The 14,744-nt window shown below is 34.3% G+C and overlaps 2 protein-coding genes and 1 non-coding gene across 4 annotated transcripts in view; 2 read left to right on the forward strand and 1 right to left on the reverse strand.

Moving 5' to 3' along the window:
* Positions 1–14,744, forward strand: part of LOC106665877 (limbic system-associated membrane protein-like) — a 489,908-nt gene that overhangs the window by 55,969 nt on the left and 419,195 nt on the right. The window lies entirely within an intron of this gene.
* On the forward strand, positions 6,831–7,223 carry LOC106665878. The gene has a single exon (XM_014392680.2). The coding sequence runs from the start codon at positions 6,928–6,930 to the stop codon at positions 7,174–7,176; it is 249 nt and encodes an 82-aa protein (XP_014248166.1). The 5' UTR covers positions 6,831–6,927; the 3' UTR covers positions 7,177–7,223.
* On the reverse strand, positions 8,833–8,906 carry Trnac-aca. The gene has a single exon. It is a non-coding gene; the product is annotated as a tRNA-Cys (tRNA).

The following is a 14,744-nucleotide window of genomic DNA, read 5'->3' on the forward strand; positions in this document are numbered from 1 at the left end:
CTTTTTATAAAATTTCGAATAATCTATAACCATAAAAGTTTATTAAATAACCAAGGTTTCTTTCTGTAATGATAGCACGAATTTAAATTTTATTGTTACCATGCTCGGATAACAATGCTTTTCTCCGATTGTATGTATTAACGATTAATAATTTTGTACTCTGTGCAATTAAAGCTAACCACGATAAACCAATATTTGTCCGTCAGAACGATTAGATAGGTAATTTTTTGTTTCATAAGCAAATAGCTTGGCAATCAACGGAGATTCAATATTTGAACTGATATTTTTTTATTTGTTTTACTTAACAAATCCCCGTGTGCAAGGAAGTTTTAGCCCATTAACGGGATTTTTTCAAATAATCCCTTTCAGAAAGAGAACCCGAAGGTAAGATGCCGAGACGAAGTTAATTAAAATTAAGCTCACAATTAGGCCAAAGTGGAGCAAAACATTTGTCATGAGGCGTTTTCTAATGGTTATTCTTATTTATCGCTCCTAATTAGCTGTTGAAGTATCAAAGGCCAGCCTGCACTTGAATCTTTAATTAACGAATTGAATAGTTTTACTCTAATTGTACCATATTTGTTAAAACAAGTAATTATATATACATTTACGTTTAAAATAATTACGGAATGGGTTAACGTCCTATTAACCGTTGGTTCTCGCGGGTCAAAACCCATTACATCTTTCGCGTATTATTATCAATTAAATTTCATGGGCAATGCAAGGATTCGAACACAGAACAGTTAGCGTGGCAAATACGAGTCGTACGCCATAACCCCTCAGCCAAGGCGGTCTTCTCATGTTTTTTTTTTAAATTTATATATATTTTTTTTTGCAATGAAGNAACATATACCAAAACCAAAAATTTTCTCAAAAATAATCCTGACATACTCATTCTTTCTGCTGATAAGACCAAACAAACAGTAGCAATCAGCAAAAAAAAGAGTACAAGGAAAAAATTGACAAAATTATCACAGACACAAACACATACAGTATAATCAAATCAGACCCTACACCTACTCTCATCAAACAGACAAACAAAATTCTCCAAGAAACACTTAAACGAAAAGAAATTAACATATACACCTACAAATCACTTCAAAACAACTCACCGACACCCCCGAAACTATATGGATCTGTAAAAACACATAAACCCGAACACCCCCTAAGACCCATAATTTCATTTGTAAACTCACCCACATATAACATGACAAACCTAACATACTCAACAACATCACAGATAACACATATAATATAAATGATTCATTTCATTTCATTAACAAAATTAATAATATCCACATCCCCTCACACTACTCTCTCATGTTTCATCATTGTTTACCAACATTCCAATAGACACAACACTGAACATTATTAAAGATAAATGGCCCAACGTAACACCACACACAACTCTACCAAAGAACACGTTCGTAACAATGATCCGACACTGCTGTGTTAACGGATATTTTACATACGACAATCAATTTTACAAACAACTATTTGGTATAGCCAAGGGTAGCAACCTAGGCCCAATACTGGCAGGCATAATTATGACCCACCTATTAAATACAGTCATACCACAACTTCCTTTCACATTACCCTTCCTCTCTAAATACAATACTTACTCATATATTGTCAGCAGTTCCCACAGATCAAATTCAAACTACATTAGATACATTTAATAGCTTTCACCCACGCCTAAATTTACACATGAAATCGAAAACAACAAAAAAATACCATTTTTTAGATACACTCGTCATAAAACAACCAGATGGCACATTAATCACAGATTGGTATCAAAAACCAGGAAACACAGATCGCTACCTCAAATTTACATCTCACCGTCCTCTTCATACAATAATAAACACGGCCAAAGGGTTACTTCACAGAATGATTACCCTATGCCATGAATCATTTCACCACAAGAACAAAAGATATACAAACAGATCCTCCATAACAATCTCTACCCTAAACACATTATTAACAGAATAATCAACAAATACAACTCAACACTAACACCATCCACTATTACTAATTAGACTACATTAAGTGTATCAAATACAAACAAACCAGCATACATTTCCATGCCATTTATTCAAGGCCTATCACATAAATTAAACACATTTCTCTCGTCCGATAACTTCAAAATAGCTTTCAAAAATTATAAAACAATTCGAACACTTTTTTGTGCTAGGCTTTTCGGTCGTCGACTAGGGGAACAATACCATCTGCAAAAGTAAGAAGCTTAATGTGACGACCGTCAGATTCCTTCACTTGAGAAATCCTCGTTATCTTTAAAGAAAATAGAGAAAGCTAGGAGGCTTAACAAGCATCGATCCGTGTAAAAAGAAGCTAGTTTAGCCCATGACTGGATGTTCTTAAGTTTGATTTAATAGCCTTTTTTACAGTATTTACTCACTTAGCCAGTAATCCCAGTTCATGCCGTTTTATTATCGTTATTATTTTCGTTATTGATCAAATTAAAAGAACACCCGAAGAAAATTTTATAATTTTTGGAAGCTAGACGTAATTTCATTTATTCGACAACAATCCTATCGAAATGTCAATGATATCTGTACATTATTGTTACAGATTAATCAAAAGACAATAAGGCACCAGATCGAATAAATCGGAGTATATATTTGATAAACCCAAATGATTTATGATATATAAAGCTCACATTGACAGGTATGAAATTTTACCAATTTCACTCTGCGGAAAATGTATAAGTAGGAAAATAATGCCATAAATTCTAAGAAAAATATAGTCGTCTGAACCGAATGGAATGAACTTGAAGAGTAGCAGTTATTAATTAACAGAACCATTACCCACAATTATCGATATCCTATCAGACAACAAACCACTAAATTAATGATTGATTAGTGGGGTAAAAACCTTATTACATAATAAATTTACTAGTTTTCGTGGTCCGCTTGACCATTTAATATCTTTCAATTATTTAAGGTTTTTAGTTGAGATAAAAAAGTCAGTGTCACGAGCGGGATTCGAACCCACGATCTTCGGCTTGATACGCCGTGCTCTACCACTTGAGCTATCGTAACTTCGAGTCCGACACGCAAGAATGGCACAATTACACAGAAGACAAACACTTTGAGTGAGTAGAAATACTTTGATTGAATAAAAAAAATATTTTTTTGCATTGTATAAATTCACTTTTTTTCCCACATCCTACATGTATTTGTTAAATTTAAACAATGTTTGTACATCCCAAGCCCTGAAGATGATCTCAATAAAGATCGAAACGATGGCACGATAAAGAAAATGTTTTTTCTGAAACCTACATCACACCAGACCGCATCTCACGATTTCTGAACAATTGTACAATTAGTTGAAGCTCGTGAAATGCCGTCTGGTGTGTCGTAGGTTTTAGAAAAACATTTTCTTTGTCATACCAACGTTTCGATCTTTATTGAGATCATCTTCATGGCTCAAAGTGTTTGTATTCAGTGTAGATGTGTCTTCTTGTGGGTCTTGTTGAGAGTGCCTTCGTGAGTGTGGGCATTCTCAACACGACACACAAGGATGACACATTTTCACTGAAAACAAACACTTTGAGCCCTGAAGATGATCTCAATAAAAATCGAAACGTTGGCACGATAAAGAAAATGTTTTTCTAAAACCTATGTCGCACCTCACGAACTCAAAATAATCATTGACTAACGCTCAATAAACACCATACATATTGCATAATATTCGATTTTCTTTATCAACCCAGTCAATATTAGGTTCCCTTCGAAATGTGATTGGAGATCTACCTTTTATTTGAAAAACGTCCCTCCGGGCAAAAAATACATTCACAAAACCAGCATACTTAAAAAAGGGACATTAACGACATAAAATGTAAATGATGAGACAAGTATATCGGACAGGCAGGACGAAAAATAAAAGACAAATATCAAGAACATATAAAATCTCTTAGGAACAAAGACGGCAAATCAAGCTACTAGAATCCTTGGAAATGGACAAACATTAAACTCATAAATACACAAATAACATACCTACTTTACATCATTGAAAACCTTCCATTCACATAAGTTATTTTTTTCTTTTTTAAACGAGAGTTTGCAACAGCAGAAGTCATATCAACCCCCGGGGTGCCATTGGTTTTGAAAAGAGAGCATTTCTAAGTATGTGGGCTTGCAATGATAAGCACTGCCAACACATTAACCCCCCTTGATTTTTTTTGTAGACATTATTATGAGAATGTGTTTTTAAATAAATTCAGCGTAAAAATGGTACTGGATCGCGTGACTTTTTATAAAAACCCCTTCACATAATAACGCCTATAATAGAGAAATCAAACCATCCATTAAAAGAAAAAGTAAGGACAACAAAACTGAAGTTTTTGTAGGCTTCTTTTTGTGTTAAATAATCATTTTGAACACACGACCGCGCGCAAGGGTGGGGAGGATATTGCGGGGGTATTATTACTTTCACTGTTAAAAGAAGAACAATAGTCGCAGTAGGAATAACACATATTTGTTTTTAATGGCAGAATTTTTGAATAATCATTTTTTTAATTAGTTAAAATTTTAAGCCACTTGTTATGATGTTTATGTTATAATTTATTCAGAAACAATAAGACCTCGTATTTAGATGGTTACTATTTTGCTCTGGGCGTTTCATTAAAAAGGAATGAAAAGAATTGTATTTCGGGAGAAATCCCCTGACGATTTAATATATATTTTTTTAGCTAGTAAGGAGCATGAATCTCACAAGTATAAAAATTGTTTGAGGGGGAGAGAGGAAAATACCCCACGACAAGCAAAAGCTGAAACCGAATAAGCTTTACGATCCCGGCACACATGCGACCCAATTAGTCGGATATTACAAAAGCGAGCTCGAAAAGAGTACAAGGAGTAAAAATATACTTTAACTCGAAATATTCCCCGGGGTTACAAATTTTCCTAAATCTGGTTTTTAATGTTTGTTTTCTTCGCCTTCGTTATTATTAAAATCCCGCCCACTATTTTTTGTTTAATTTATCCGTCTTTAACAGAGCTCTGACTTGTTATACAGCAGTGATTCTTGTCTTATTTCTCAATTATTAATATCTTCACTTTATTTTAAAACTTTTAAATACTTCCTTTCTAGTTATTGTTTTTCTGATTTTGTACGTTTGAAAAAAAAACCATTATATTATTTTATGTTAAATATTTGAAAATACATGCTTAAATTTACTTTGACTCACCTGCTAGTTATAAAATAAAATATAAAGGACGTTTAACCAATATGAACGATTCGATCAGTTAAAAAATTTTATTTACCTAATTACCTAATTTAAAAAATGTAATTCGAGAGCTGTTGGTCCAATCAAGTCAAAGTTAAAAAATTCAAACTCGACCTTGTGGGCCACAGGAAGAATTTATTAATTGTGATTTCGGATCAGAACAGCCGAACATTAATGTACAGGGGCTTTCATAAATGAAAGGAATCTTCGGTAATTTGGCAGAATATACAATCAATTCGGTATCAAACGTACCCACTCACGTGCATAATTCTCTCTCTCTCTCTCTCTCTCTCTCACTCCCTTCTCTCACTCACTCTCTCTCTCTCTTTCTCTCTCTAAGGCTCTAATTATCTCACTATTTATCTATTAACTATCCATCTACCTCTACTATTTTTATCTCGTGCGCGCACGAACTTGTGGCTCTCTCTTCTTTTTCTATTCTGTCTGTCTCAGACTAACTTTCACACACTCTCTTTCTCTCACTCACTCTCTCTCTCTCTCCCTCTCTATCTATCTATTTACTCTCTATGAATCTACATCTATCTATCTATTTATTCATCTTTCTCTGCCTCTCTCAGCACAAGAATGGAAATTAATATGGAACTGCTCATTGTTTTTGAGGTCTTCTTCGGAGATGACTACACATAAGCCACCAATTTTCGAAATGGTGGAATGGTTGAATTAAAGGATTTCGCTATAATTTTCTTTCTCCTGTCCCAGTGCCCTTTTCCCCGCAAGGGTAGTACGTCAAGGTAGAGCTTTCGCTACGATGTATTGGGGAATCGTCCCATTGTTAGGCAATCAGTTTATCAAAGTCCCGATAGGTAGCTGACCTCATTCTGGACCTGCAGAGGATGATGGGAACTTGTTGCAGCGAGGGTCTAATTTTGGTAGTTCATCGAGGACAGGGTCAAGGAGAAGATACAAATAAAATTTGAACAATGCTCGAAGGTTTGGAGTTGCTAGAGTTCCAAGAAGCTATTCTTGTCAGCCGGTCTGACTTTAAGGGTTGATTTTCCATTTTCATCGGGACATAATGTTGAAATTCATGCTCACCGTATTCGTATGTCGTAAAATCGAAAAGTTGTTTTGTAATCACTAATTTATAATTAATTTCTTACAGTATTTACCATTATAATATTTACTTGTGTTATAATTCCCGCTTTTCGCACGTTCAAATTGAGCGCCATTAAAAAACCAGCTTCCGATTGGAACGTCGCGTTGGCGGGGGTATCGGCGGGTTCACTTTTGCAATTCATGTCGAAAGATGTGGCTGTAGAAACCCTTCAACCTGATGATGAGCTAAGAGCTCGAATCAGGATCGTTGGAAAACAACTTAATGTGAGTAAGAACAATCTTTTTTAAAAAAGGATTGAACACCGCACTCACTCCATCATTCACCATTTCTAATAAGAGATGATGTAAGGGCTAACGTACATTGACTTCCGAAGAACGAGAAAACAGCCCTAATTTATAAAAGCGCGTGAAACCTCGGGTAACAGAAAGTAAGTAGTACTTCAAACTTTTGCATGGTTTTGGCAGTTGAAATTTGAAATGGAACCAGTACAGATCGCGCCAGTTGTCTTACAAACCATTATTTACTACAGTCAGCTGTTTGGCTTTTACAACAAATCCGTGTTAGTTTTTAATCGGGTGTCGCTTCTGCCTTTACTCTGGAAATGCCTCGTGACTACAAACCGCCGATCAACGTATCTCCGTTTATAAGGCTGACCCGTTGGAGCCTTCTTTTCGCTGGGATCATGTACGGCATGAACAAGCAAATGTTCTACACTGAAGTTGAGAAGATGCGAAAAAGCGGAATGGACGATTGTGAAAAGACAGGCGATGCGGAAGATGTAAACGGGACGCCAAGGGAATTAGCAGAACTGGAAAAGTGGCTTTCAAAAAGTTCGGAAAAGAAAGACTAACGAAAAATATGAATTTGTAAAATAATAATAGTGTTTTTTAAACCTTCCCGACAACTTTTTTTTAACACGATCGTTGTGATTAATTTTACTCTTTCGCTTATTTTTCTGGCTAAATAAAATTCTTTCGTCATAAGAAATTCTTTCCGTCTTCCTATACCTTAGAAGGAAAAACCTTATAACCTACATGTATCAAAGGTAAGCTTATCAACTCAATCTTTGATAGGGAAAAATCTCTAGGCAAAGGAATTCCTTTGCCTTATAACAAAGCGTCATGCTTTGTATACGCATTTCCCAATACAGAAAATAGTTTTGTTCTTCTTATTTCCTTCAAAAATAGAATACCAAAACAAAATGTGTCTTGACATCCTTTACTTAGGTATCCAGTAAAAACAGTAACCGCGATTGGGAGGGCCTCGAATTTCTTCTCAAATATAACAAAAATATAATTAATAATTAATATAAGCCAAATATTAATATTTTCAGAACACATATGATTTTTGAAATTGATCTGGAAAGCGTTGTTTCATTATGAGAGATGAAATACTAAAATAGTAATTTTCTCTATCTCTCTCTCTTTCTTTTTGCCTCTCTCTCTCTCTATCTATCTATATATATATATACACCTATTTATCTCTATCTATTTGCTTTATCTATCCATTTATCTATCTATCTGTCACTATTTATCTATCTCAATCTATCAATCTTTCTTAAAAATATTTTTCTTTCTCAATCTTCTCTCACCCTCTCTCTCTCTCCCTCCCTCTCTGTCTCTATCTATCTATCTATCTATCTATCTATCTCTCTCTCTCTCACCCTCTCTCTCTCTCCCTCTCTCTCTCTCTCTCTCCCTCTATGTATCTATCTAACTAGATATCTCTATTTCTTTTAACGAACAACCCATTTAGACTTTTTCTCGTTCCTTTTCTCTTCATTCTCTCACCCTCTCCCTCCTTCGCTCACTTATTTCTCTCTCTCTCTCTCTCTCTCTCTCTCTCACTCTTTCATTCTCTCTCCCTAACATGTTCTTTCTAAACTCATATTTATTCTTATATATTCCAATCCAGATTTCATAAAAGCTTAACTTTAAGAAAATCTGAGGGGTATACTGTATACATTAAACCTATCCATCTATCTCTATCTCTTTCTCACAGAGAAATTCAATATCTATACACACACACGCACGGGATCAATGCTGTACAGAAAATTGGAACTTTTAACGTATTACTTCTTTTGTATTATCATTTTTCAACAGTTTTAATACGCGATTTTCGTCTGCAAATATTGTGTTAAAAGGGATCAGGTCGGCTTAAACTGCCTAAAAACTTGGATTATATCCGATTGTAAGCCGAATGACGGGCTCTAACGAAGTTATTTTTGGCTTAAAAAGGCAGCAGGATTTCTGACTGGAAATTGCACTCGTAAATTTACTATAAATATACATTATTTCTGGTTAGAAAAGCAATATATTTTTAATTGTAGATGATATAAAATTATTGATACATGAATGTAAAGAGTTTAATGTGGTATTTCTAAAAGTATTTTTAACCCTAACATTATGATCATTAAATCCATTACATTTCGTGGTCCGATTGACCAAATAACTTCTTTCAATTAATTAATTTTTATGTAAGTTAGTTGTTGAGATAAAAAAGTCAGAGTCACGAGCGGGATTCGAACCCACGACCTTCGGCTATGTACGCCGCTGCCCTAACCACTTGAGCTATCGTGACTTCGATCCACTCGGACACCAACTTCCCATCTCAACCTACCTTTCGAATTTTCCTCCTTTTTGCCATTTTATTATGATCATGTTTAACTTTACAAAATTACTTGTTTAGAATACGAACATAACATAATAAAACAAACTATTTTAGATCATGTAAGGTTTCTTTGCGGATGAAACAATTAACATTTTACTTGATTCTAAGAAATCTGGTTGTTAAATTGTACAAATTAAAAAACGAACCTGTCTTTTTAACTTTTTATTTTAATAAAACAAAATTTGGATCACGTGATAAAATGTTGTGTTGTTATCAACTTGGGCCTTCGAATGGAATTGACTGCAATAGTTGCCATGGTCGTGCGCCAAAAATGTGAAAACGTGACCTGATGCTCTGACGGGCTTTGAACTGATATTATCTGATTCGGTCGAACGTTTTGATCTTTATGACATTTTCCGTCGACCTAAATATATTTCCATTTTAATAATTTTCCACTGGTCGGACTTGATCATAATACGTATAAATGGGAAAAATGGTGGGTGAGGTTAGTCCGAGGCCAAGTGTAATTTCCGATACACCAAATCGATGCGTATACCTCTTGGAAAGAAAAAATTACACTTCTATCCACTAATGGAATATTTTTATTCAAATACGTATAGAATAGGTTTTTTGATGCTCAGAAAACACAGGATTTATAGGAAAGGGTTTTCTTTGATCTCAAGAATCTTTACGTGAAGTCTAATAAAAGTGTTTCTTGTGTATGTGCAACTTTTTGTACAAATATTTTTAAAATTGCAATAGTTTTAACGAGTGAATGAATGACCAGAAAAATAAATCATTTACGCTGAATTTTAAGTTTCTAGGCTTTTAACCACTACAGTTGCCAACTTTCTGGTTGATTAAATTTCACTTTTGACTTCAATTTTTTTTTTTTTTTTCCCAATAGTAGAGGTTAAATCAACCACCGGGATGCCAGTGTTTTTGAGAAAAAAAACATTTGTGAGGAAAACCTTAAGAATGTAGGTTTCGAATTCTATGATCGATAATGATTGAAACATTAAATTGGTCATACTCGGTCGAACAAGCTTTAAAAAAAATAGTTTCCTGTAAGAGAAAAATAATAGCCAACACAGCAAAAAAAATGTATATTCTTACCATCAGTATTAATGTTGATTTTGTATGATCAACAAATATCACCTGATACAAAATGTCGAGAATTTAATATAAAAAAACTATTTTTTTAATTAGAATCTTTTAAACAATCATTCAGAACGAGCAATTATTATTCAAATCGCGGTGTACAATATTTTATTCTTATTAGAGACGAGGGATATTTAGACGTTTTAAGGCTTCGGCCTCGTTTTAAATATTGTATTATCAATAACTTCAATGGCGGAAGAAGAGAGATATGGTTCTGTCTGTCTGAATGGGAGTTTGGTCGCGCGGATCATTCAGTTATAAATTTTCAGTTTAATGACAGCCTTGAAGCATTTACATTTTTTGATATTATGATGATACAACAGTGCATATTGTTACAAACCACTTTGCTTTCTTTATGAATTTTATATTATAAAATATTAAGTTTATATTCGTAATCCATTTATTCTACTCCAGTCATAACATTATTCACTTTCCTCACTAGGGAGTAAATTGCGAGACAATCGGCGCTTAGAGGATTGTCGGAACGTGTTCGGGATGAAAGGTGAAGTGCTAGAGGTTTGGGATGAGGTTCTAGGGTTTTATGGAGGCGAATGTATCTACTTCTTGTGACGTCAGATAGGTTGGATACGAAGCAGAGTGTTTGAGTTGTCAAGAGCCCGTCTAAGTTCATGATTGCGAAATTCTCGTATTAAAAAAATCCATTCCCACTATTACCCTTGTTTGAATACTATTCGACTCTGGGTAAATGTCCTTTACCTAAGAATAACATTTGCACGAAGATCTATTATAGTAAAACTCTGATAACAAAAATAAGGAACAGAACACATGACATCAAACAATACATCTACAAGATTGTTATCACTCTATCACTCATCGCCACATTTGGCACTATTCTTGTAGTTAAGAGCTGAACAGAGGGTACAAAAAAAAAAATATATATATNAGTGAAGGAGAAAGAGGGAGTGAAGAGGAAACTAGATACGCGCATAAAACCATCTCTACTTTTATTAAAAAATAATCCAATTTCGAAGTTATTGTTTTACTATTGTAAATAATGAAAACATAAATGTTAGGAACCGTGTAAAAATATGTTAGGAACTTTAATAAAAACACTTCCTGAGTTAGGAAAAAGTCTTTTAGCCTAGAATAAATTATTTAAAAAAAAAGATGTTAGCAAATGATTATGTGGAGATGCACAATTTTAGTTATGTCATGGGTCTATAGATACCGTTTAAATGCTAGTGTATCGACTACTTTTTTTACTCACGAATAATTTGGACCTAACTGGTAGAGTATTCAAACTGAGTTGTGCTCATTTCCCACCTGTATATAAAAATACTGCGATCAACATTCTATCAACAATGATTATCCCCCACTTTTAATCACAAAATTAATAAATGATAAAATTTAAACGATTAACCACAATTCTAATGAACCTGATAGTAGTAGTAGTAGTAGTAGTAGCAGCCATGCATTAACTTTGTACAAAACCCATTACAGTTCGTACATTTTTCAATGTGTTCAATTTGTGAAAGTTATTGGTTGAGATAAAAAAGTCAGTGTCACGAGCGGGATTCGAACCCACGATCTTCGGCTAAATACGTCACTGCTCTACCACTTGAGCTATCGTGACTTCGACCAATACCTTGCATAAATATTAATTAATTGAAAAATGTTAGTTGATCAATCGGACCACGAACTGCAATGGATGTAATAATTAAACTGAAGTATATCCTCACGATAGCTCAAGTGGTAGAGCAGCGGCGTATCTAGCCGAAGATCGTGGGTTCAAATCCCGCTCGTGACACTGACTTTTTTATCTCGACCAATGCCTTTCATAAATATTTATACATAACAATTACTTATGTTAAGGAAATTTTTTAATAAATTGTTAAATATGGTTAGGAATAGAACGCTCAATTTATATGTTAAATTTGCATTTAAATGTAACAACAATCTTAGAAACCATGCATTCTCAAATTTGCAGTGACTAGTACTGAACTATGTAGTAATGTTGCCTACAAATTTTCTTACAGGGAATGTGAAAGTGTGTATTATGACAAACTAAACAGTTACTCAAGGATAGAAGTAAGCAACATGAATATGATTGTAGGGACAAAAATAAACAGACACACTTTTTCCCAACACTGTCAAAAAATTTGATTTTGAGAAAATGGAGATTGTTGATAACAAACGCAACGTGGGGACATAAAAGCAGATAAAAAGCATGTAATTTGATAACATATATCTATAACTTGAGTAGTATTTACAGTTCTATTCTTAACTAGGAATTGCTGCATGTTGTTGTTATGTTGTATTATTTATTTATTAACAATGGTAATTTATTATTATTATTATTTACGAACTAGTTTTCGTGGACCGCTTGACCAATTAATATATTTCAATTAATTAAGGTTTTTAGTTGAGATAAAAAAGTCAGTGTCACGAGCGGGATTCAAACCCACGACCTTCGGCTAGATACGCCGCTACTCTCCCACTTGAGCTATCTTGACTTCGATCCACTCGGGCACTAATTTCCCATCTCCCCACGATAGTTCAAGTGGAAGAGTAGCGGCGAAGGTTGTGGTTCGATTCCCGCCCGTGACACCGACTTTTTTAAATCAACTAAAAACATTAATTAATTGAAAGATAGTAATTGGTCAAGCGGACCACGAAAACTAGTGAAATAAGTAAGTTAAAATGAAGTATACTTCACTAAAGCTCTCTGTGGCCATTTCATTTGTCGCCGAGAATCAAATAGATTACACGGCATTTGAAAAATGGCAAAAAGGAGGGAAAATTCAAAAAAGGTGGGGTTGCGATGGGAAGTTAGTGCCCGAGTGGACCATCAGCCACCAAATACAGCCGAAAGCTCGACATCAAAAGACAAGTTTTTTTACCTTCAAGGCTTCATGTCTGATTTCTCGTCTTTTTTATTTATCATTGAAGACCGATACTAAACTCATCTACAATCTGGACTTGGTATGGTCAAGTGGACGAAAAAACAAAAGTTTTAGAGTTAGAAGTCTATGTCCAAAGAAATTTGAAACCATTTATTAAAAACTTAATTATGTCAACTTTGAGAAATCCTTAAGATAGTTTTGCCCGGATGACCTTAAAATAGGTCGAGAGCTCTGCAGTTATAAATTCAATTTGTTTTTTCATCCACTTCACCTTACCGAGATCAAGATTATTTTTGTGTAGATAGGTAAATAGAGATAAATAGATAGTGTCTGGTGATGACATGGTAGAAATTCCAAATCTTTGATAGTTTCATTGAATTAGCTGAGATTGTACTGCGTATAAAAATAACTTTTATGAAAGTATTTTAAACGCGTACACACAAGGATTTTAAACGAGCGTTTTCACTTCATCCTCGAGGTTCTTTTAACTTTTCGATTTAGTCGAAACGAGGCTTCTATCTACCAAATATTCAAATCCCCCGACTACGCCTTGCCCCATTTACATAAACCCAGGAGCGGAGGCTCTTTTTCAATTTTTCTTCTTTGAATCGATGGGTATAAATATTATCATATCCGACGTGAAAATACGGGTGTTAATTCGTTTGTTTTCTATGGAAAGGGCGTGGATGTTTGTAGTTGAATATTTGTCAATAAAGGCTACGGATTTTTTTATAAGCTGCTTTTTGCCAAATCAAAAGATTGGCGGATAAAGCAATATTGAAACAATAGAAACAAAATGTGAATTGATCTATGAATGGATGTATTATTTCTCACAATTGGTATCCAATATTTTTTTCAAAATCGATAATAAATTTATAACACAGAATCGTTTTCAATATGAGTAAGTAAACTTTTAGGAAAATTATCAGCCAATATTTATCATGACAAACATCTTTTAAATACATAAGTTTTTTGACAAATCCATTAAAATTGATTAAAACAGGGGTATTCACGATGTTTGTAAGATGTTAACTCGTGTTATCTCGTATAGAGAAATGTCCAGTAAGATCGTGAACGCCACCTTCTTTTGTTAACATGTTAAACATTAATTTTTCCGCAATGCTACGCGTGGCGATTGGTAGAACCAAAAATAAAAATATAACAGTTCTTAAAGGCTTGTTGTTGTTCGTTTTGGTTTTCTTCTGTGTTAAATTTAAATGTCAGAAGTTAACAAAAAAATAAAATTAATTCAAAATGTTATCTAAAAATGCACTCGAAAAGTACTAACAAATTACACGCTTTAATTCGTGCCGACATACCTAACTTTTACCTAAGTTGTAAGGTCACAGCCTACAACTTTATATGATAAGGGATGAATCTATTAATGTCGTATAAGGACAGGTCAGAAATTAACAAAAGAAATGTATTGGTCTGATTTAATTAATGCGTATTTAAGAATAACAATACGTGTACACAAAAAACTGCTGTTAAATTCATGGCTGCCATGTTGGTTACTTACGCCCCAACGGATAGCAACACGACTACATTGGCCCTGGCCTGTTAGATCGAGCAATGTTAACTAGCAGATTCTTGCAAGTCTACGTTATCATTTTTCTCGGTCTAACAGGACCTGACAGAGTTAACAGGGTTAACACAAAGATCGTTCCATTTCCACAGACAAAATACTGGGTTCTGGGTTTTGTCAACGGTGATTCTTGGTGAAATTGGTTGAAATACCCCTGACGAATAGTGGATCATGTTGTATCCGTCACCATTGTTTCAA

Source organism: Cimex lectularius, unplaced genomic scaffold (assembly GCF_000648675.2).
Source record: "Cimex lectularius strain Harlan isolate CLEC.00 unplaced genomic scaffold, Clec_2.1 scaffold12, whole genome shotgun sequence".
NCBI lineage: Eukaryota > Metazoa > Arthropoda > Insecta > Hemiptera > Cimicidae > Cimex > Cimex lectularius.